The 25,319-nt window shown below is 42.9% G+C and overlaps 1 protein-coding gene across 1 annotated transcript in view; it reads right to left on the reverse strand.

Annotated features, from left to right (window-relative positions):
* The window catches only part of Cadps (calcium dependent secretion activator), a 445,453-nt gene that overhangs the window by 93,384 nt on the left and 326,750 nt on the right, over positions 1 to 25,319 (reverse strand). Inside the window, 5 exon segments of the mRNA XM_026779941.1 lie at positions 7,213 to 7,354; positions 8,511 to 8,667; positions 9,840 to 9,860; positions 13,874 to 13,882; positions 14,851 to 14,957. Coding sequence (XP_026635742.1) covers positions 7,213 to 7,354; positions 8,511 to 8,667; positions 9,840 to 9,860; positions 13,874 to 13,882; positions 14,851 to 14,957 — 436 coding nt within the window.

Consider the following 25,319-nt stretch of genomic DNA (forward strand, 5'->3'; position numbering starts at 1 on the left):
TTAAATACATTTTTTTAAATGCAATTGGTTGTGTGTGTGTGTGTGTGTGTGTGTGTGTGTATGAGAGAGAGACGGAGAGATACAGACATAGAGAGGGACACAGACACACAGAATGCGTGCTTGTGTGGAGACGAGTGGGCTACCTTGGGTGTCATTCTCAAGATGCTGTCCATCTCCTTTGAAACAAGCTGTCCCACTGGCTTGGTGTCAGACGAGTTAGCCTGCAAGACCCACGGGCCACCTGTCCTCATATTCCCAGTTCTGGGTTATAAGCGTGTGTTCCATGGTACGCAGTAATTTATGTGAATTCCAGGGACTGAACTAAGGCCCTGAGCTTATGAAGCAACCAATCTAGCCCTGCCTCTCCCCTCAGCAGAGGTTTCACCTCTTGACACGCATTCGATGAGTGTATGTGAAAATTTATTGACATGCGTTCAATGAGTGTGTGTGAAAATTTACTGAGCTTTGTATTGTTTCTACAAAAATAGTTTAACATGAGTCAAAGCCAATAAAACAGCAGTGCTACCTTTGATCAGTTCTTTGTTTTTAAATGAGACTTGAAGATTAATTGACTGATATAATGGAAGGGAAATAGATAGTTTATGAAGGGAGAGGGAGAGGGAGAGGGAGAGGGAGAGAGAGAGAGAGAGAGAGAGAGAGAGAGAGAGAGAGAGAATGTTCAGAGATTCGAATCAAATCAACTACATTTCTTTGGAGGGTCTGTGTCATGTGCGGCTCCAAACACTGGCACTGTGCATCTTGCAGAGGCATTTGAAGGGTGTGCCACCCAGCCAAAGTCACTGGCATGATAGAGCCCAGCCTAGCTCCGCATCTGAGAGGAGCCTTCCTGTTTAAGTGGAATTGACAGTACTTTGGCAGAGGACTTGAGGTTCTCTTTTTGGATCTTGTGTGAAAGGGGGAAGTTTCGCCAAAGCAGCTCCGGGTGAGCTGTTTGCCTAGCAGGACTCCTGGAGGCCAGGCTGCCTCTGGGCTCACTCTGGGGCAGAGCCGCAGCAAAGGACCTAGACCTGGTTAATAGCTTGGATGCCTGTCTCCCTCCAGAAATAAGTCATTCAAACGTTCTCCACGGCAAGTCAGCCCAGGAATATAAACTGAAAAAAACCTAGAATGCAAAACTGCCAGCTTGCTGTCCTCTTCTTTCAGGGAGATAGGTGTCTGAGGGATCCATCACTCCCTGTGTGGCCACGGTGCCTTTGCGAGGCTGCTCAGGAGAAAGCGAACTAAATATCGCTGTTAGGTAGAAGAAAAAAAAATGGAACTTTTCCTTCCATGTGTCTCTGTTTAACTGGGGAATCTGCCTTTGAATTCAGTCCCTGAGAAGCCTTACACACTGCCATGAAACAAATCCGCTGGCGATTTCCACTGAGACATGTGTACGCCTATATAAGCAAATGCGATCATTAGACAGCACACTCCCTGAATAATGATCAAGGAATTAGGAGATCTCAGAGATGGCAGCCTGGAAAGTTAAAATGTCAATTCTGAGCAAATTACAAGTAGCTAGAAATGAATAACATACAAATGTCTGCAAGAGCAACTTAATTTAAACGTATTAGTGGGTGGTGGGCACACACATAAGAAGAGAGCTTCGTTTTGCATACAAAATAAAAAAATACTCATATTAATCAAAACATATTGTAAAATACAGCATTTTGGCTGTGAACTTGGGCTTAAATAGACACATTTCCTTCATGGCACATGTTATTAATGATTTAGTTCTTAAATGATAAAATATGACATTTTCTGCTTTTATCGGAAAACAAAGCATACCCTAACACTACTAATATTTCATCTGGGATACTAAAGGAGTAACAGTTAGAGGTAATTTCTGAGCATTGCATCACACATTTAAAGGAGAATTTTGCATAGCACTCAGTTATGATGTCAAGGCTCTGGGAACCATTGACAGCTGTAATGAATCGTCATTTATAAAAAGAGGGCCCTCCAGTGACTACCGGACAACCAGCTAGTCATGCTTCTCTGTAAGAACTTTAAGTGTATGTCTCTGGGTAGGACGCGAAGTGAGAACTGCAGTCTTAGTAACTGATAACGTATAACACATTCACCTCTAATTCATGTAGGGACCTTGATGAAAAGGATTGCTTTCATTTAGCTCCCATCTCTGGAACCTGAGAGCACACAATTCTCATCTGCTCTCTCTCACGTTCATTTTGTGGTAGAGATGTGTGTGGCTCTCATTTCTACTGATGGCAGGGAATGTAGGTGGGGCCCTTTTCTTAGAATTGTTTCTAATCAAGACTGTTTCCATGCGGAAGGGATATGGTTACATCATCTCTCAAATATTTCTGCTTTAAGCTTATGGATGGGGGTAGATTTTTAGATACAGAACATGTTCTACTTTTATAAGCCATTTGTTGCATGAATATATGAAGTACATCTGTCTTTTCTTGGTGCTCTGTACACTGAAGTTTCTCTGTGTTTGTACTTAGGTCTAATCCTACTTAGGGGTATGGGGTACCTTTTGATAATGTCTTAGAGTCCCGAATAATGTTTCCTATCCTGTTATTCATTATTACTCAGCACCAATTTCTTTCTCTATGAATATACTATTGATCTATCTGTGTACTGAATGTAGGCATACATTTTGTATATAAGAGTAAGATAGTTTATCACAACTTTAGGACTATTGCGCCCCATTGAGAACATATCATCTGCAGAAAAAATCCCAAACTTCCTGGGATTGTGAATCTCCCAAACATCTGAGAGGCTTGACCCATCGTAGATAGCCCATACCAAATACTCAGCTTTGCTTTGGGGGTACTCTGCTCCCCTGCATGTCTCTACTGGTGTCCATAGTCCTCCCTATGAGCCCTGCCTCTTCGGAAATGCTACTCTACAAGTGATTTCCTTCCAGACCTCTTAGTGGGAACTCATCCCCCTAGGAGCTACATTTTCACACTCTTAAGTGATTTGTACTTACATACTTTGGTAATAATTAAAGCTACTCTCATATATATATATGATATATATATGTATGTATGTATGTATGTATGTATGTATGTATGTATGTATGTATATTGCTGGACCCAACTAGATAAAACTTCCCAATCTGGGGACTGGGTCTTTTCTCATCTCCATCTCCAGAGTTCTACTTTTCTGTGTATCCTTACAATCCCTAGCCTGTACAGGTCCACACCATTTTGCTGAGACTGCTGTGCCAGGCTCTACTCTATTCTAGATTCAGGGGGGGGAGGGGAGAGGATGTGGAGTTATGTGTGGACATGCACAATCATACTACCAAGAAGTCTAGCAATGGAAGTTTTGGTGCTACCAAAACCTTTGTTTCATCCACGAGGACACCAAGTCTTGGGAGAGTCAACTGAAGAAGGATCTTAATTCAGAGACACTGATGACTCACGGTGTTCTGGAACGTTCCTGGCTCAGGACTGCTTTTAACAAATTTACTATGGTTATGATTATGAATGTGTTTCCACATGTGCCAGGCAATGCACCTGGAGGTCACAGAATAACTTCGTGGGAACTGGTTCTCTTTCTCCACCTCTCACGGGGATCTGGCAGTCAAGCTTTCTAGGCTTCCACAGACCATGCCTTTTCCTTCTGAGTTGCTGAGCTTAGAGTCAGGAGTTCTAGACTCAGCAATACTTGTGTGTATGATAGCTGGCCACACACAAGCTGCTGAAGTGTCTCTTGGATACTGTTTGTTGCCATCAAATCTCCATCAGTTTGGGAAAGAGTGTTAGTTGAAAGGTATTTTTAATTTGTACTTCTCAGACCCAGAGGAGGAACTTGTATTATAAGTGCCTGAAAATCAGGATTTATAGTCCTATTTATTTATTTTTTTATATTTTTGAGACAGGGTTTCTCTGTAGCTTTGGAGCCTGTCCTGGAACTCACTCTTGTAGACCAGGCTGGCCTGGCACTCACAGAGATCCGCCTGCCTCTGCCTCCCGAGTGCTGGGATTAAAGGCGTGCGCCACCACCGCCCGGCCTTCATAGTTCTTTCTAAAAAGCAGTATTTGCTTCTACTCTCCTAAGTCTCCCTAACCTGACACAGGAGATCATGAAGTCAAGGAAGGATTCTGCGCTTTCAGGAGAATCCAAGCAGTGACAGAGGGGTCATCCACACACTGAAAAGAATTTCTTGGTTCTCTGTTACTCTAGAAGAGGCCTCTATATGACATGTTAGGAATGAGCTCCCACAGCCGGGCGGTGGTGGCGCACGCCTTTAATCCCAGCACTCAGGGAGGCAGAGGCAGGCGGATCTCTGAAAGTCCGAGGCCAGCCTGGTCTACAAGAGCTAGTTCCAGGACAGGAACCAAAAAGCTACAGAGAAACCCTGTCTAGAAAATAAAAAAAATAAAAAAAATAAAAAAAAAGGAATGAGCTTCCACTACCTAGCTGGGTGAGACATTGCCTACTTATGTGCAGGGACCAAACCCCACATTCAGGGCTGTTAGAAGACCTGCAAACTACTTGGCTTACTCGGGTCAGTGGTCCTACGGCATGCCTAGATGAATGCTCGGAAAAGGGTTATGGCTTGGGGGTCTACTGAACACTTGGGCCTGTCTTGAGAGACAGTCTTTGGCTGCAGCTGGAAGCTGTGCCATGGGATTCTCCGGTGCACAGAGAATAATGGAGCAAGTACAGGCCCACTCGTCTCCCAGAGATGGAAAGCCACTTTTCAAGGTAAACGAACATGGGACTTAGCTTCTTGCATAGTCTACCAAATAATCTCTGTTCCATTAAGCCCAAATAATTGCCGTTTCATTTTTTTTTTACAGAGCAATAGTTTGATACAAGGAAATACACAAGATGCTTACTAATTTTCATATATTTTCTTTTTATCTCTTTTATTCATTGTGTATGCGCATCTCTGCATGTACGTGTGGGCACACATATATGAATATGTGTGCATGTGTGTGTTAGAGTCATGTGGCAGAAACAGAAACCGAGAAAACTAAAGCACTGGACAACCTAAATTTATCCAAGTCAGTTCTTAGTTGGGGTAGAAGCCTGATGTTTTTTTTTTTTTTTTTTTTTTGCTTTTGGTTTTGTTTTTCAAGACAGGGTTTCTCTGTGTAACAGCCCTGGCTGTCCGAGGACTCCCTTTGTAGATTAGGCTGGCCTTAAACTCAGAGAGATCTGCCTGTCTCTAACTCCGGAGTGCACCACCACAACCCGGCTCTGAAAGAGTTTTTGTTGTTGTGGATGAGGGCAGGCCCTCTGCGGGGGGTCAGGGGAGCTCCTCACTTGTTCTCTTGGCACTGTTAGAGAAGCAGGGAGCTAAGTCTCTCTCCCCGTAACCACGTCCCAGTCTACTTCTTATCCTCCCTGCCATGCTGCGCCTCAGAACTTCCATACAATGTCTGTACTGCCTAACAATCCGTTCATGTGTGTGTGATTACAAGGAATATTAAGCTAGCTTATGTTTCACTTGGCCGTTTCAAATGGATCCACGTACTCTGAAAGGCATGTACTCTTTGATACGAACTGAATAAACCAGAAACTAACAATAGCACGATTTGGACAGCCCAACATTTATTTCCTGCCCCCCTCAGCTCCCGCCCACAGCCATATCCACCTATCTAGATTCCCAGGTATGGATGTGGGGATTCATGACACTTACTCTTTTGAAAGTTTCAGACTTTTAAATTATGGATCCGTGAGTTCAACTTTATCAGTAAAAAAAAAAAAAAAAAAAACCCCAACAAAACATTCCCAGACTACGACTCCAATTGTGAAAGCGATTCTGATTCTATCTTTACTGCTGGTCGTTCTAAAGAACACTGAATGCTTCCAAAGGAATAGCAGTCATATGTTTGGCTTCTGAAGAAGCTAACAGATTATAAAATGACTTTAGTGACATTTTCACAGGAATTCATGACAAGTCTCAGACCCCCGGTAGGAACTTTTTAAAGAATCACTTTTAACGATGAGAAAACAAGTTCCTAGAAGTCAAACCCTTGCCTTCCCGCTAGGGTGAGGCCCCAGATCCGAGGCTCTTTAGGAACCAATGGTGGTTATCATTTCCCTCCTCTGTGTGTTGGCAGTAGTACCTTCCACATTTAAACCCAACCAAGGAAATGCTATTTCAAGACCATTGCTATTTTCAAAACATGAATATCACTCATTTAAGCCTTTTCCTCTTCACGGCTTCTTTCCCAAAGCACAACGGCCTTGAATATTATGACCAGTAAATAAATAGATACCACCCCCCCTACAAACATCTTATCCTCTTAAGGATCAAGTTTTAGACTCCCGAGTTAAAAGTCAACAGACCTAATACATTTCTTTGCTTTTAAACCAAGAGCTATGGGCTATTGACCTGCTTTTAGTTTGGGTAAATAAAAAGCAATCCTCTTGGGAATTAGCTATGGAAGGGGACAGGGAAAACTGTGTCGGTCAGGGTTGCCTAGAGATTGATATTAGAGGGGGTTACTCTGTAAACCTGCTACAGAAAAGGATTCCATACTGAGAAAAAACTCCCTTGAGCTCTTATCTGGGTTTCCTGAAAATGCTAGCACACACCCATGTTTTGTTCCAGGTTGCTACGTCTCCCAGATGTAAAGGGCTACAGATAATAAAATCATTTCTTAAAAAAGGTGGGGAGGGGAAGAGCCCAAACAACTGGAGTCTAAAAGGGCAAAGGCAGTGCTGGGCTTTACCAGAGATTTTCGAACCGTATCACAAAGCGTCCATCTAGGCTGTCTTTTCCCGGGATATTTGGGACTAGTCCTTGGCAGTCGGCAGAGGAGGTACCGGCTCTACCAGACTCACTCAACAACTGAGACTGCCCAGCCGCTAACAACACACAGGATCCCCCATGATTTGTTCTGCAGGAAATGTAACCAATAAAAACTAGTATATTATGGTCAGTGCTTCCCTCCTCCTGGGGACCTTATGAAAAACACTGTGGGACATGGCATTTGGGTGAGATAAACAGGAAGAATAAATACCAGACCCATGGTTACATCCCTCACTTCTGTATCTTTTGTGACACCAAGTTTCCCATTCATAAAACACACTTCTCACGTCTTCTCTCTGTCCCATTCAGGCAGGGAAGCCATGAGTACCGTACTAAGAAATGAAACAAAGCTTGCTCTCCGTTCGTACTAACAATGATAATCCCATGACACCATCAATCCATCTCGTATGGCTCTGCAGCCATTTGTACCCAAATACCGATGGTATTAAAAGAGGTTTCCTTACTTGACTGGTTCCCATGACTCCCGCTCAAAGCCCCTGTGGATGGATTGTGCAATTGAGGACTCCATCAGATCCACATATCTAACAACAAGTGGGGCAAACAGGTCCTGCAGGTGCTTGTGAAATTTTCCATTGCACAAATTATCTAGAACAGACAAGCAAAACCATTGTCAGCACCACAGTGCCTTTGTTCACGGACAGCGCACACAGAGAACATTGTCCTCTACACTGAACACCGTGCTGCTTCGGAAACTGGAAGAAACAGGAGCAGCATCGGAGCTCAGGCTTGAGTCTGGAGGAAGGGAGATGTGTCTCAAAGTCAGGTGACTGTCTGTGCACTCGTATGAAAAGCAACACCCCACAGCACTGGTAAACATTTCATTCTTACCCCTTTTACCTCCTCGGCACTGGGAAGAAAAAACATTCCCTGCCACCTCCCCTTCTTCCTCAAACTCCGGAAAAAAGGACTGACTGCTTTATGGCTGTCATTGCTGCAAGGCACTGAAGTGCTTGCCCTGTGAGCTTGCTAGAGGCACCCTTTTTCCCCTAGGAAGTAGCCTCTGATTAAAACTAAAGAGCATAAGGAGGTTAAGCTAACTAATTTGTTGGAGAGTAAATAAAACACAAGGAATGAATACCTCTTCTCACATAGCGTGTGGGTTCTTCTGATCAAAACAGGTAAGAGAACTGCTATCCATAGTTAAGCCTGTGTGTGTATGTGGCATGGTGTGTGTGTGTGTGTGTGTGTGTGTAGTGCGGTATGTTGTGGTATGGTGTGGTGTGTGTGTGTGTGGTTTTTGTATGTGTGTGGTATGTATGTGTATGCTGTGTGCTGTGTATGAGTGTGGTGTGTCCGTGTGATGTGTATGTGTGGGTGGTATTGTGTGTATATGTGTGTGTGGTGTGCATGTGTATGGAGTATGTACTTGTGTGGGTATGTGTGTAATGTGTGTGATGTGGTATGTGTATATGGGTGAGTGGTATGTAGTATGCATTTTATGGTGTGTGAAGTGTGTGTAGTGTGGTGTTTGTGCTTGTGTGTGTAGTGTGGTGTCATATGGTGTGGTGTGTGTGTGTATGTATGTATTTGTTTGGTATGTATGTGTGCTGTGTATGTGTGTGGAGTGTGTGTGCTGTGGGTGTGTATGGGTGGTGTGGAGTATGCATTTGTGGTGTGTGTGTGTGTGTATAACAATAAAACAGGGAGGAGCTTTGTCTAACTCACAGTCTATGTGGAATAAAGACATCTTAGCAACAAGTTTATCTGCACGCTAGTCAGGAAGGTCCAGGATGATACATACAGTCTGTACGGAGAAAGTCATTCAGCAGCTGGAACAGTGGGAAACTGTCCCACGAGTCTGGGGGTTGCACCTCTAAGGCTGCATCCATGTCCACCGCAAAGAGCGACAGGAACGTCTCGGCATGCTCCACCATTAAGTCTGACCACCACGCAAAGGCCTTTGGAATGTGGCAGAGAAACAAAGAGAGGCAATGAGTATCTCTGTGGGATGAAGGTGTGTGCGCCAACCCTCACTGCTCAAGACTGGCTGTGCATCCAGCGGGGGGTGCTCATTTTATTGTAAAGAGAACAGCAGTTTGGATATGAGTGGGCCTCTCAGTGTCCAAGGCACTATCCTGTAGCAAGCCTTGCTCTTGACCTGGAGGTCAGAGGACACCACAGTAGGGCTGCCAGACGGGGAACTTCTGCTCAATTTACAATAACTCAGTAGGCTTGGGTCATGCTCTGTCATTGCTGCTGGCTGGTTCTTGCTCTAAGGTGTATTAGTCTGGAGTTTCTTCACTGCGTTTATGGGTTTTCTGCTGGTCTAACTTGAAAATTCGCAATTATTATTCCATCATATTTCCATATCTGGGAATGAGTTGTCTATGGTCTCATCCAAACCCAGGGATTCCTGTTTCCCTATGCACTGAAACATTACCTCTCTATCAGACTATGTGAAAGCAAACCATTATTAGAATTACTACATAACTATTGGATAAAAAAGTCTATCTCAGAAGGGAGCCTTTGTTTTTCATTTCTGGTCTAGAAGAAGTATCAGGATTAACCTAGGAGAACATGGAATAAGGTTAGGACTTATTTTAGGGGCTTAGACACATATGTACATTGAAAACCAAAAAATATCAGTGAAGTAACTCATTTTCATGCACATGGGTCCTTGAAAATCATTGTGCAGGGTCTCAGGGGGTCACATTCACATCAGCCTGGGCCCGATGTGAATGCACTTCAAAGGCATGCATGCATGTAGGCTAATCATTTCTGGCAGGGGGCATGCAGAATGAGTGGTGGTGTCAACAGGCCCTGATTCGCTGGTTTCAAAGAGAGCAGGAAAACAAACATTGCCAGCCTCTTCTTGACCCCCACCTCCCCCACTCAGTGCCGTAAAGTATTCACACTGGAAACACTTTCCGGAGCATTCACCAAAAAAAAGATGGGAAGGCATTTGGGAATATGAAATATGATAATGGAAGTAGTTCTCTACATGGAAGGGTTTGTTCAATGGCCAAGCTCTTCTGTGATCTATTCCTTATTGGAGGGATATTCTAACAGCCACTAGGAGGCAGAACAGAGGGGCCAGCTCTCTTCTTTCACGAAAGTCCACTTTACTTACTTCTCCTTTATCAACATGTGGCTGGTTTGCAAATTAAATGGAAAAAATCAAGTCATGTACTGTTCTTTAAGGATGGTTTGGCTGGAACTAGACCCCTGCTGTTTCCACTGTAATGTATAGTAAAACCCCACTGGTTCAGAGCATGTGAGGGGGACGCTGGTCTGTGAGCCAAAGGCTCAAACTGTTGGATTTTCTAGCAGGAGATGTTTTATGGCTTTTGAACACAGCCTGTAACTGGGCACTAAAGTAAGTGGCATTCGGGGGGATCTTCAATGCTTAGCACAAGAAAGTATCAGAATGCTTACATTTCCCCCAATTTCTAAATAATTGTTGATAAGCTGGCCCGTTAGTTAAAAAGACACGAGACTTAACTTTGTAGGGCCAAGGATGGAAAAAAGAATTGCATGCCTTCAACATGAAAAGACTTCACAATTTTCTTAGGGTGCTGATATTATGCTAAATATTTTACTTAGGGGAAATGAAAATAGCCATAGGTACAACTGTCATCAGAGATTCTGAGTGTTTGGGCTTGAATGAAGAAGCTTTATTGTAGCTTCACCAATTGGAGACGAGAGCCCTGGGACCGAGTCCAGGAGAGGAAGAAATCCCCCCCCCCCAACAGAGTGTCTCAATTGCCTGTCATTTTGGCAGACTGGGCATGCTGGAACTCGCTGGCGTCCTGGACACAGCCTGACCCTACAAAGAGTTGACTCTTCCCTCCACATTCAAGATATCTGTAAATCTCACAAGGGCACAGAGGATGCTGGCTGGCTGGTTGGTACTTATTGTTTAGTTGGTTGATCAATGTTCCATCTCCAGGGTATGGCCAAGAAGATAGGATGGAGATAATGTATTATGTTCCTGTGTACAACTTTGTTCTAAGATGACAGGGAAGACCAAATTGAACCAAAACCCAGTCAAATGCATGAAACTAAAAAGTTCTTAACCCATCTTCAAATAAGGTTCTTATGCTTTTAATTTTATAAACTTACAAACAAGAGACCACTAGGAACACAGTATTTCTCCTTTGTAGAGAGCTGAGTCCTGTGCAATTTGTTACTGAGTAACTCTTAGTTTCTGCAACAATATTACACGGGCTGGATACATTGGGAGCCTACAAAAATACAGTGGTATCACTACGGGAGCTGGCACAGTGAATGAGGAGATTTTAAATCAGGTGGCTTGGAAGAAGTGAAAGCCAAGGTCTTTCTTTGTAGCACTTTGTAATTAAACTTGACTCTCTAAGAAGTAGGTAAAGAGTCAGGCTAGGACAGCAATAACTAAGGACTTAAGGGGTAATCCTAATCAAATGGACAGTCTGCATGGCTGGACTAAGAAAAAGCTAGACTTTATTTTAAGCCTGCTCTTACAGGTGAAGAACCACATTCGTACACCAAGTCACGTGTGTTCACTGGCACCTAAAGTCTCAGTAAACCTTTTCTGTAAACCACATGGAGTTACACATCTGGATTGCAAATACTTACCCCATGCCCTTTATTACTCAAAGACAAAAGCTGTATGCTTCAGGGCATACAGTTCACTACACTGAACACACTACATGTTCCACACACAAACTAACATGTATATATGTACCCTTCTGTGCACCACAATACATATATACATATACATACGTATACATAGAGAGAGATTAGGAAGGGGGAGTACATGAAGATATAATTTGCGTGTCTGTGAGTAGGCCAGGTTCTGAGAAGAAAAATCTGTTGCATCTGAGAGCAAAATGTGGCAACGGCTTCCACATCCAGCGTGTGTGAAGAGTAAAGAAAGGATGCACCCTTGGCTGATAAGGTTTTCCCTTTTGGGACATTTACTATATTATGCTGGAACTTAAAATGGCTTTAGAGAAGATTGGGGGAAGGGATTAAAAACTGACACTTAGATTTGTGAGGTATGCACAAATACTTTGGTCATACGTGGCTGGATTCACGTTTACAGTTTAGTGCTTTGTTACTATTGTTATTAGTGTAAAACCTTAGTGAGCACCCGGAGAGAGAGTGAGTTCCGGGAAAACAAATCTTCATCCGTTCAGAAAGGAAAACTCTGTACAATGTGCATATATATCAAATCGACCTTTTCCATTACACTTGATTCACCTGGCTATACTCAGGGATCCCCCGGGCAGCTTTTGTAAGTGACCAATGCTCTAGAACTCCCTCCAGAGATTCCAGTCAGTGGGACTGGAGCCAGAAACAAGAATTCAAATTTCTGCAAGCTGCTTCAGGTGTCCTTGTCTGTATATGGAAATTGAGAACGGGTGGGTGACCTTCCAAGACCAGTCCACTCTTCCCTCTCCTTACCACACAGGCCTCCAGTTCTCAGGCATTCTGCACCCCTCACCTAGCTTTCATCTTTTAATGTATTTTATTTACTTTTTAATCAGCAGATATTTTGATTTCTTGGGAATTCTTTTCTTAATATAAGAAGAGTTAAACTTCGTAGAGTTTTTTTCAGGTGCTGGGCACCATGTCTGATGCCTCAATGAATGTCACATTCCATCTTACCAGCCGTCACGTGACTCAGCTAAGTAACTAGCGCCCCAGTCACATGATGAACAGTTGCAGCCAGAACTCAAGCCCAAGATGCTTCAACTAGATTCTATGCTCTGGCTGTTATACATGCCAGCCTTCACGGCCCAGGGAATTTTATTTCTCATTGTTCCTCAAGGAACACTAAGTTTCTTGGCTCAGGGCTCAGCAGATAGAAGTCCCATGGGTAGGTCTGATTAAGAAAGGAGATCTTGTGATGGGGAAAACAGCTGATTTTGGGGATATAATCCTGTTTGTTTACTAAAGTAGTTTTGATCTTCAGAACTTTAAATTATGCTGAGGGTTTTAATTTCAAAACACAGTGTTGAGGACAAGATTGAGGTTACCATATTTATTTGCCCTGCATGACTTCCAAATGTGCAAATGGACAGTTCTTATGATAGTGATTATTAAGATGATTGACACACATAAAAAAAAAACCTTTTTGGAAATGTAAAAAGAAGTGTCTTCTTTGGAATGTGGGCTTAAAAAAACTTGTTTTTGTTTTGCAGTGCTGGGATATTAAGTTTTCTTTGGTGCCTCTTTGGTGCAGCCGAGGAACATAGGGATTCCTTGTGATCTGGGAGTAGGTCTTAGAAAGTAGCTTGGTTACCAATCAAGTATGTCTGCCATTTTCTTCTTCTGTTATTCACTTAAATACATGTGCCTGGGAGAAAACATCCTCTTCACATCCGGGGCTTCACAAACACGTAGACATGGGCAAACCTTTACCACTCAACCCAGGAAAGGCAGCCCAGAGTCCCTCAAGTCCCTGGAGATATTTTGAAGACACCCAGACAGAAGAAACTTATCATCGCTTGAACCCCCCAACCCCCGATCTAAAAAAATATAAAAATAAGTGGAAGAGAAAAAAAAAAAACTTAACCCAACTTCATTGAATGTGTCTGCAAGTTACTTTTAGGTTTGTATGACTGGGACCCCTTTTTCATCCTGGATGTGTCCATTGCTAAGTGCTGTATGGGTTAGTGACACCCACTCACGGGGTCTTCCCCTTGTACCGAGGGTCTGCCGGGAATGCAGGATTCTTCGACACTCTCTCTATATATAAATACTGTATATATGACTCACGTACAGACAGCTGTAGAGGAAGGTTAGTATCGTTCCACGGAGCTACTGGCTACTAAGCTTGGAATTCTTCTTCTGTAATAAAGGTAAATACAGACGGACATAGGAAACTATGACAGGCCGGGGAGAGAATCAAGGCAGGTGGGAGGCGTGTGTCGGGATGTAACCGCAGTCCTCATAGGTCTATCAATTGCTTCATGCACGCACAAGGGGTTCACCCCACATTTACCCTGCCGTGGGGGGGCACCCATGTCACAAGCAGTCCACTGGAAGTTGCTGTTACATTCCTTGGGTCAGTGTTAGAAAAGCAGGAACACCAGGGAAATCCCATTAGAAGACATGATACTAGAAGGGCATGCACAGAGCATGGCAGCGGTGGCCCGTTCATTCAGTTCAACCACATACCTCTTTCCCCTGCCACGATCAGCCAAGAATGACCGGAACAGTAGAGAAACAGGGAGGAAATTTCAATATGCAATCAGCATTAATTGGGATTAGCTGAGTTTACAGTGTATGATAGATCAGTTTTCTCCTAGTCACGGGAAAGGTCGTTTTAGGTCCCTGGGCAATCACTTTTACAGCCTGTCCTTCCCTCCCCTTTCTGTAAATAGGGATGTGGAAGAAGAGGGAGAATTAGTGTAATTTTAAAACCAGGTTACATGGAGAGAGGTGACTTTAAAGTTCAAGTTTGGAATGGTTTTTGGAGTGGAATCCTTAAGGTCTTCCCTGGAAGTGCTGGGGCGTTTACGTCCTTATAGGTTTGGCATGTAAGTTGATCTTGCGGGTCCTTCGGTTTATAATTCAAAGTCATTTTAATAGAGGTTTGTAAAAACACAATGAAGGAAGCTCTGCTTCTCTGGGTCTGCATCACGGAAGTGACAAACCAAACAACGTGGACTTATTGTTTCTGTCACTGTGCTCAGTGACCTGGGCATTCTAACGTTAAAAATGGAAAAGTACTATACGAGGAGAGTATTATACAGAGAAAAACTCAAAAAAAAAAAGAAAGAAAAAAAAAGAAAATGACCTGTGCTCTACACACCAAAGAACCAATCGAAACAACAGTGCTCGCAACAAAAACAACCATGAAAGACCAAAAAGTGTTCTTCGTGTGTGGAAAATGGATCTGTGTGTGCCGGGTGCCACCGGCCCATAGGGTTACACTCACCTCAGTCCTGGGTTCAGAGAAACATCTGAAAACTTAGGCTGACAGGCACACCATTTACTACCTCTCCGTCATTCAGACAACTATCTAAAGAGGCCTCCTTCCAAAGCGTCTACCTTTGCTCCGTTCAGGAGCCCGGTTAAAAGGAAAGGGAAGTTAATGGCGGTGGGAGGAGTCAGTGCTGGAACCTCAGCTAGGGGACACCAGGCCTGCTCACCTCTGCGTGATGTTCGTCGTTTTGTTGAAGCACTTCAATGACTAGTTCAGCAAGACGGATTGTGTCTTCGAGCTTTTTGGCAGGAGTGATTAAGCGGCCTACATTTTCTGGAGTATAAGAATTTGTGGTAAGATTCAACGAAAGCAGCAGGCTAGTTTTGTGGCCAACAGAACTAGTGGGTGAGAAATTCTGAATGGTTATCATTTTATTTTTTTTTTTTAAAAAAGTTTCATGCAAATGTTAAATGAGCAAACCAGAAAGCCACCTTGTTGTCATAATGATACACTCAGCAAAGCAGTGCTCCAGCTTCCGGGTTGCAGACGAAGCTAAATGACGTCTAGGACAGCCCATGTCAATTCAGTGACATCTGTACAGACATTCTTTAAAGACAGCATACATGAACTACCTCCTCTCTCTCTCTACACTGCTCTGCCTACCATCGAGGGGCAACAGATTGCAGGTTTGGTGTTGATTGGTGCTGTGTTTGTTCCATAGGGCAGCACTGACTTTCACTGCAGGTCTGCGGATTGACTGGGTACTGCATTGTGCATGTTGGAAATGAACATTCCAAGGCCTCTGTGTTTCTATTCACCCAGGGAAAAGATAGAAAGCAAAACTAACCATTTCTGAGTCCTTATAAAGAAGGCAGGACAGAATTACTAAAAGAGTATTGGGGACAGGCTGGTGCTGGTGCTGGTGGTGCGTGTCCATGGTTGGTATAGCCAATATTTTAACAGGGAAGTTGCAACGGTGTATTCACTTTGCCTTTTTTTTTTTATAGTTGATTGTGAGTTCACAGAATAGTTTTCCACAAGTTCAAAAAGGAAGGGAACTCTTGCTTTAGCTGCATCCTGCTCAGAGCTGAGCCCATGCTGGGTACAGCGCCATCTCTTTGCTGAATCTGCTGAGTCTGGATGTCAGAATATGCCTTCTTAAATAAAGTTTCTTTGCACTCTTTTCTCTTCTTTTGTGGTACTGGGGGCTGAACCCTGGGCCTTACACATGCTAGGCAACTTTCCTGCTATTGAATTACATCCTTAGTGCTAAGTAGAATGTCTTAATACTTTCTACAAACTTGTTTTTGGAGCGGGTGTATTTAAATATAAGGCTAAGAAATGGCTAATGAAACAAGATAGGCATTTCTTAGGTGGCACACATCATTAATATTTAGAATTTAAGAATGGAAAACAAACTCATTAAAACACCACTCAAAAGGAAATGTTTTATCCACTGGGAGTTAGGACGGCAAACTGGACAAAACAAGATGACCAGATTTGAAAGTTTTAGTTCAACTAGGTAATTGTAGGTGTGGAGATGAGCTTTCTGCATGTGGCCAATAGAATCATCTCTCTCTCTACCATAGCCAAGTGGAAAGCTGGCTGGAACTAGCTAGAGCTTTGGAGGTGGGAGTTCTGGGGAACGTTAGTTTGCAGCTAGGGAAAGGACAGCCGACACCCAGTCAACAGATTAGGGAGGTTAGGGTGACAGTTTACAGCCTGGTCTAGGGCAAAAATACTTGAAGGAAAAAAAATGAGAAGCAAGATTGACTTCTGCATTTGGGGACACCTGACCTATCTGTAATTTTTCTTAGTAGACAATCAGAAGTTCACTAATAGGCTTCCAGGCGTTGCTACAAACATACTGTGTATATATGTTTGGGTAATATGTGTAAAGTGAGGACCTTGCATTTTGATGGCAAATATGTGCAGGTGGCTTTTCATTAGCTTACAATCACATTTACACATCAATTTGCAAGTCCCTCAGCCTATGCTTATTACCCATTCAACACATACATCCACATACATACATCACATATGTACACACATTTTCCGATAACCAGACAAGCCTGCATGTTGTACAGATCTGCAGGAAATCCCACTTGGACCACATCTTTGAAATCTCTCACTTCCGAAACAGAGAGCATTGTTCTTTTGGATGGGACACTCGGCAAATCTAGGGGAATTTCTGGTTGTACACGACATTGGAGGCGGAAATCAAATAATTCCCACCAGTGTTTTTATCATTCGCATTTACCTAAAAGGTACATTTTTTTTTTTTACATTTTGAGAAATACAAGATGCTTAAGCGAGGACTGCCTGAAGATTTGCTTTATTTTTTTTAATGCAAGACTTTTATATTGACTACGTTAAACGGCAATAGATACACATATATGTACATGTGCATGCAGTCATTCTTTGTGTGTGTACATGTACACAGGTATGTGTATGCCTGATGTGTATTATATATACAGACAGTATGTTTAATAAAACCTTATGCAATTTGGCTCAGACATGCAACCACCGAAGTAAGTGGGTTAGGAGCCTTTAATCTAGAATACTTGACTGCCAATTAACCCACGCAGCCCGACTTGCATTTATTGTGAATTAGTTGTGACTCCATTATCTGTAGCTTAAGCCACTTTCTGGAGACACGGGTACAGTTCTTCTAGTCATTTGAACAGCTGATTTGCTAACTACATGGCAAAAACTCTACTAGGCATGGATGCTGTCAGATGTTGTCTTTAAAGAAAACACTGCGTGAAAACCTTCAGCAACCCCAGTGGCCAAGGAGTTTGTGTTTAGAAGTGAGTCTGGTCCTTGGCCACTTCTGTTGTCACAAAACATCCTGTGACAATTCCTACCCGACCCAGTTTCGCAGTAGCTGGAGCACTGGTGGAAAGAACTGAAAATACAGTATACTCAGGAAATATTTCATACAACGGAATCGAAGCTCATAACAGAGAAAAAAAAACCGTCATGCAAAATGTTATGCAACACCGATGTTATTTTGTGCTGACATTGAGATTTGAAAATGTTGCATATGTCAGACAGAGCTAGACAAAAAAAAATGTGGACATTTGGGAATAAATGCTCTCTTTCAAGTATCTCAAAACCTACAACATCACACTTGAGAGCCCAAGCCTCAGCTTAGTGTTCCAAACTGAAACAGGATTTCAAGAGTGAACAGAAAAGCCAACTAAACTAGAAAGTTGCCGGGAGACAGAACAATAGAAGTTTACAGTACTTGGTATTGGCTTAGGCATGCCTTTGAGCCTCTGAGAGAACATTCTGTTCTGCAAGCGCATGAGTAAAAGATGAGGCTCGGGAACTGGCTGGGGAGCTGTTCAGGTAAGTGGAGAGAGACAAAAAAAAAAAAAAAAGCAAAGGGACAAAGTGACTTTCACAGAGAGTGACAAGCAAGACAACGAACTCTGAAAAGAACAAATCAAGCAGCAAACGCCACCAACAGCAATGGGAGACGCTGCTTCCTCCGCATCACCTCAGTGTCCTGGAGGTGTGACAGGATTTGACAAGGACTCTTACCAGCATCTCAGTACCACCCCTACCCAGACACTCAGAGGTTGAATGCAAACACCGGATTCTCCAGCGAGATGGGAAAACATGAATGACAGTCGCTGCATCATGGCCCGGAAGAAGATGTCCTTTTCGCATTGTGAACAACACTCACAAAGTCATGAACCGACTCTCCCCTTCACACGACCAGAGACAGAGTGCAGGGCACAGGTTGTTGGCAATGTGGATTCTCACCCTTCATTGGCTACTCACTTTTTAACTAATTTTGCAACCTCTGTTACTGTGTTTCTTCTCATACGGAAGACACAGAATTAAGAATGCCCCCCTGTATATCTGACAGGGTTGCTGACAGGAACAAATCAAACAAGGCATGAGCTAGATCTCCCTCAAGTCTGAAGTGCCTACAAATGGTCATTGTTAACCTCCACAATGTGAGGACAGACCGAAGTTAATTGCTTTGCAAAAGCAGATAAAAGGCCACTATTAGTTCAAGTGAGCTAGAGAATATTCGTGCTCCCTTTGTGGAATTTCAACACGGGAAAATCTGTCATTTGGGGGGCAAATGTGTGGTATCTGATTGTTTCCAGCTCATTTAATTATTTTCAATTTGGAATTCTCGTGGCTTTTATATTGTGGGTTGAATCATATATAAAAACTTGCCAGCTTATCGAATATGTTACTCGCTATTCCAAATGTTAGAAGACTGTAATCAGCACTTGACCCATCTGTCATGTGATTTACAATATCAGCTCTGCAAACATCCTGCAACAATAGTCTCTTTTTCCACACAAGCACAGAGCACCACAGCGTCCACAATTCTCTCTTTAACGAGTGTCTCCTTCACCGTGGACTTGCTCCTTTTGAATAGGTCTGGGCCAGCAAGTGATCTGTGCGCAGAGAGGGGCACAACCCTTCACCAACTTTTCTTCTGGTTTTGCCTGAGTTTTCAACTGGGGAAATAAATTTTACCAAGGTATAGAGGAATGATATCCTGGTGACATCAATAAAGAAAAGGAGAAGGTCACCGCACTCTGGCAAAGCTGCCTACTGAAAGCAAGGCTTGTGCGGTCCTGAGCTCATCTTGTTTTGACTGCCTCAGTGTTTCAGGCATACAAGTAAAAATAATCTTTATCATTTTCTCTTGTTTTAATTTCTCCAGGGCAGATTGTGTGTCCACAGAATTTGTACAAATCATTTTTAAGTGATAGCTATCTAAAGGGAGGCTGGTCCTTTCATTATTTTAAAGATGCATTTGGCTAACAGCATTTTATAACATTGAGGACCTCTCCATCACGCACTCACATGGCTCTTGTCATGAATATTTACTACCACAGTGTGTAATTCTCAAGGAAACTCCTTGCTCGTCTGCATCTAGGTAACTGACTTTGTGTATCAGAATGCAGGATCTGGGGCTCAGTACGGCACGGAACAGTTGGGGGTTGATCAATAACCCGTGAGGCATCAGACACATGTTTTAGCTCAATGAGTCCTGGGGAAGAACTCATAAATGGATTTTTTCCTGCCAACTGTCTGTCCCGAATTCTTACAGTAAGGTTTGCCACCACAGAAAAACAAACTCCCTATTTTTTTTTTCCTCACAGAGCAAAACAAAAATACCATACCTTGGTTTCCAACTTCATTTACCCAATTACCATTGCTCATGTTTACACAATTAATTCCACTTGGCTTCCAGAAAGAGAGTTAAATGTGACTGCAGGAAAAAAAAAAGGAAAAAAAAAAAGAGGGGGAGAGAGAGAGAATTCCTCTGCATGCATAGCTAAAGCCAAGGAAGAGAAGCATCCAGGAGCGAGAGACACTCCAATTAGCCCTGAAATAACCTGACCATCTCTGGTTCCAGCAAGCGAACTGCCAGCCTTTGCAATATCACATGAGGGGTAGACATGACGGATGGAAAACCCACGTAGTACCAAGTTCCAGCCATTGATGTGTGGAGGAAGATGCCAGAGTTGTAGCATGCTCTACTGGAAACACTAGCCTGCAGATAGTTGCTATGATTGGAGGAGTGGCGAGGAGATGAAAGTCATTAATCAGACATACTATGTTTTGCAAGGTACTCTGCATCCTTGTAATAATGGGTACACAAACTAAAGACTGCAGGGCCCCAAAACACTATTTCTGTAGTGTGACTGCCTATTATAAAACTCCCTTAATCCTCCTCAGAAGAGTCCATCTTTTAACTGCTATGTTAGCAAACTGATAGGTGAACCATGAATCATTTTCTCTGTTCTTTCATTGGTGCCCTCTTTGTCTTTATCCTATAAGGACTAGATGGCTTGGCCTCTGTATTCTCTCTCTAAGAGAACGAGTTTATTTTCCTCCTGCACCAGATCCTGTGCCCACACTCTAACCAAAGGATGGGCATGCACCTCGGGCTCTCACTATTTCTATTTTAGTTCTGGGTGAAGCCTTTGAGCAGGCCTTCAGGCCAACAAGGGTGATGTTAATATGACTTCTATAGAGCAAGCATCTGAACTTGTTATGCTGTTCAGATATAAAAACCTCCAAGATATCACTTCATTGAGAAGTATGCCATCACATGCCCCAGCAATATAAAGTCTTCATAACCAAGGCCTGCCTCCTTGAACACAGCCCTCCCGGTGTAGCCATGACCTTGAATAAGGGTCACTTACATGGACACGTCCTTTTCTTTCTAGACTTCTGGATTTCCAGAGCCTATAGCGTGGCCTGGTACAGGACAGATCCTTAGATAATGGTGGGAAGAATTGATCAGCAGATCCTGCCCTATGCACTACTTTCAAGGAGAAACGCATATTGTGGTTTTTCAGTGCACCAGGAAACTATACAGCAAATTGGCCTGCCTCCCAAAGGCAGGTCATTTAGCTAATTTTCTCATCTGAAATTCCTGGGAGCAAAAAATGTAGCTGGAACTATAAACCAGAGAGCAATCTCAGGCATTTTGATGCAGCTAAAAAGATTTTAAGGGCTGGAAAGATGGCTCAGTAAGTAAGAGCACTGACTGCTCTTCTAGAGGTCAAGAGTTCGGTTCCCAGCAACCATATGGTGGATCACAACTATCCATAATGAGATCTGGTGCCCTCTTCTGGCCTGTAGGCAGACATGCAGGTAGAATACTGTATACATAAAAAAATAAATAAAATCTTAAAAAAAAAAAAAAGAATTTAAGCCAGGCAGTAGTGGTGTACACCTTTAATCCCACCACTTGGGAGGCAGAAAGAGGCAGGTGAATCTCAGTGAGTTTGAGGCCAGATTGGTCTACAGAGAAAGTGTCAGGACAGCCAGGATTGTTAAACAGAGAAACTCTGTCTTGAAAAAAGAAAGAAAGAAAGAAGAATTTAAGATAGTTAAATTTAAATTTAGTTATATCCCAAGGGAAGAAATACTGCTTTAGTGATACAGATTTTTTTTAAACCTAAGTCAGGCTTTGTTGTCATGTCATGTTGCACCTCAGAAAAATGAGCTTAGTTCTGGAAGAAGATGCCTATTGTCCTTGTACATGTAATAAATTTCTTAAGGAAACGGCTTCTCCTCCATTCCATGTGTCCTTGCTGGGAAAATCAAATAAGAGAGCCCACAGAGCAGTTACGTGAGCCTACCATGAGTGACCATTATAGCTATTATGGCCTGCAGATGACCATGTGACTGACCTAAGATGAGCCCAAGATAGTCACTTATGAATGTCCCTACAGATGCCTGGAGAGGAGAGCTGTGTCTTCTATGGTCAGCAGCTAGGCTAAAAGTCTTGGGCTACTTGCTACTATGTGTGGCCATGTCTCTCTTCAGAGCCATACACCACCACGGCTCACGTGAAAACATTCTATCAGCAGTTAGAGATAGGAACATATACTCCATCTCTTCATTCCTGAGGCCATTTCCTTCAAAGTTTTCCCAGCTACACTAGGAAAAAAAAAACAGTTCTTTTTTTTGCTTCTTATTTCAGTTTTTAAAAATAGTTATTTGCTCTAGGAAGAACGTGGATTTAGTGATACTGTTAAGGACCTGTTAAGACTCCCTTAGCATCCACGTACATAGTTACAACCTTCTTGGGGGACAGCATCTTGGAGAATGGGAGAGGGGAGACAGTTAACAGATGAAATACTGTAAAAAAAGCCAGAAAACATTCCAGTCAGTTTTTGGGGTCCCAGACCCATACTCTATGACGTCCTCTCTGGTGCTCACCCTGTCTCTGTGGTGTAGCCAGCTCTGTGGTGTGGCCTACAAGCTCCTGTAGAGCTATAATCTTGCAGCATCTTGAATCTCTTCTTTACCATAGTCATCAGACTGCAAATTGCTTGATCTTCTCCCATGTTCTTTACATTTGTGTTAGTTTTCTGTAGGGTGGAGACCATCGTTACCATGGCTTATTGCACAGTTGCCTGGTACCTGGCATAGCTACTGGCACTTCAAGGGTATCTGACAGAATTGAGAATCATGAGTCGGGTTGATTCTAGACTAGATTACAATGTCTTATGTAGGAAATGAAGACTACTTCCTGGATCAGTAGCCAGAGCTTCACTAGGGAGCTGGGTAGAAATGCGGAATCCTAGGCCCTGCCGCACTCCCTCAGTCAGAATCACATTTCAATGATAATCTGAAAAGCTTGAGCTGAGGGCTTAGAAGGGCTCCTGTTGAAGTTTGGACCCTGCACCTAACCTTAACTGTTTAGTTCTCAGCATGTTTCCCAACAACTTTCTGCTTTAAGATTTCTATGAGCAGAACTAGAGGGACGGCTCAGCCATCAAAGTCTAAAGCTCACAATCGGAAAGATTTCCCTGAAGAGAGGACCAATTTCCTACCTCATTTAGTACACAGAGCACATTTAATGCCTCAGAAATTTGGACCCATATTACATTTAGTGGCATGTCACCAGTTGACCGACATCATTATGTTCTTCAAAGTAAATTAATGGTATACCTCATGATCAAGCCTAATTTTAGATTTGATAAAACATGGCAATAAAGCACCGATCTCCTAGAATTCTTGTGAGAACTAAATAAGATATGGAGGCAGCCACTCAGCATGTTTTAAACTCTCTGCACAACTGTTAACATCTGTAGTAGCATATTTTTTTTTCTGGTAGAAAAGATATGGCTTTATGGCCATTGCATATGTCTATGACATACTTCAGTACATCCTCTCTTCCTACGAAATCCCTCTTGCTAACAGTCTGGGGAAGAAATGTGTTTCTCCTTGTTCCCCTCACTGTTTGTATGGTAGAAAAGGAGTGCTGCTCACAGAATAATTGGGACTTAGAAACTGGTTTATCTCGGCATCATTCAGACAAAACAGATGGAAAGAAAGAGAGAAATTTAACTCTTGATGCATAAGATACGAAGCAAGTAGAAGAGCCCGGATGCTTGAGCAATAGGATTCACCTCACAGGTTCCTTGCGGGAGACTGCAGGGTCATTGAGTTTGTACAGTGCTGGGCTGAGAATGGGATCTGGATTGTCTCTGTCTATTTCAACAGTCTCTAGACTAGTGGGAAATGAAACTGGGTATTGCAGAAGGCATGGAATCCACAGCACAGACTGTGGAAGCCCTTATGGGAAGTGTGCATGTGTGTGTGTCTGTGTGTGTGCCCATGTGCATATATGCCTGTATGCGTGTGTGTATGTGTGCACATGAAGGGACTACAAATCAACCTTAGATGTCATTCCTCTGGTCTTTGCCACCTCGATTTCTTGGGACAGGTTTTCTCGCTCGCTTGCAATTCATTGAGGAGATGAGGCTGGTCAGCAAGACCCAGAGATCTCAGTCTCTCCACATCTCCACTGCTAGGATTATAAGCACATGTTGCCAGGCACAGCTTTTTAAATGGATGCTAGGGAATTTGAACCAGGTTCTTAAATGTACGTGCATAGCAAGCACTATTTCCCCAGGTAACTTCTCTGGATTTGACTTGCTCTTGAAGGCTCTGTCAACTGGAGAGAAAAAAATCACCATAAACACTGCTGGAAGAATTCACAATGTAAAAATATGGGCAGCTATCTGACCCTGGATGGGACTGGTCTATTATTTTTGTGTTCTTCCTATATTAAAAAGCTGTAGGTATCTTTGACCTTCAATCACTGAATGGGTACCGTCCAAGTACCTACCATTTTTGTGGTCTGCAAGGTAAAAGGAGACAAAAACACAGCACTTGCATTTAGTCAGACCAGAGGTGAAGTAGTGCTCGAGAAAGTCACTTTCCCTCCTGAGACAGAGCTTCCTCAACTAAGATGGGACAATGGTAAAGCCATGTTTGTGAGTTTAAGGTAAAGATCCAGTTGGATCATTCATATAGAGTTCTCAGCATAGTGTCTAGGTCAAGGTAAGGTATTTGCCCTCTGCCCATCCATCTCCTTACCATTCAGCCATGCACCTATCGAGCTATTTATGTCCCTTCCTTCCTCCCTCCATCCATTTCTTCATTTCTCCCTCTCTTCTTTCCTTCCCTCTTCTTTCTTCCCGTCTATGTCTGTCTCCTTCCTTCCTTCCTTCCTTCCTTCCTTCCTTCCTTCCTTCCTTCCTTCCTTCCTTCCTTCCTTCCCTTCCTCCCTCCCACTTTCCTATCTCTGTATCTATTCCCTACCTAAAAGATCACCTTTACAAGTTTTGCAAACCCTTGGCACATTTAAAGGAAAAGGCCTTATTTAAAAATTCAGTGGAATCTCTATGATGATCAAAAAATTATGCAAGTATTTCGCCAAGAGTGGAGGCAAAACGGCAATAGTGGTATTGAATTCCATGGTGCTCACTTGATTTAGAACATGTGACAATTTAATGGAAATGAATTTAAAATTATAGAGTTCTCTTGTAGGATCTCAGCTTTTCTCTCCTAGCCTTTTGCAACCTTCTGCATCCTCTATTATTCTTGTGATACTGTAATTTAGCTGGACATATAATTTCTAATAATGTCCCAAGATAGAAAGCATAAAGGCCATCAGAAAGCCATGGGCTGAATCTTGTAGATTCTCAGAGCATGCACTGAATAAACACACTAGGAGAACTCTGTATCCCAGTCCTAGCATCTTATCCCATCCCCCATCCCAATCTGCATTGGTAACCCTCCATATCTCTATCTCTGTATAATCTACCCTCATCTATCTATCTATCTATCTATCTATCTATCTATCTATCTATCTATCTATCATCTATCTATCATCTATCTATC

The sequence above is a fragment of the Microtus ochrogaster genome, chromosome 6 (assembly GCF_000317375.1).
Source record: "Microtus ochrogaster isolate Prairie Vole_2 chromosome 6, MicOch1.0, whole genome shotgun sequence".
Classification (NCBI taxonomy): domain Eukaryota; kingdom Metazoa; phylum Chordata; class Mammalia; order Rodentia; family Cricetidae; genus Microtus; species Microtus ochrogaster.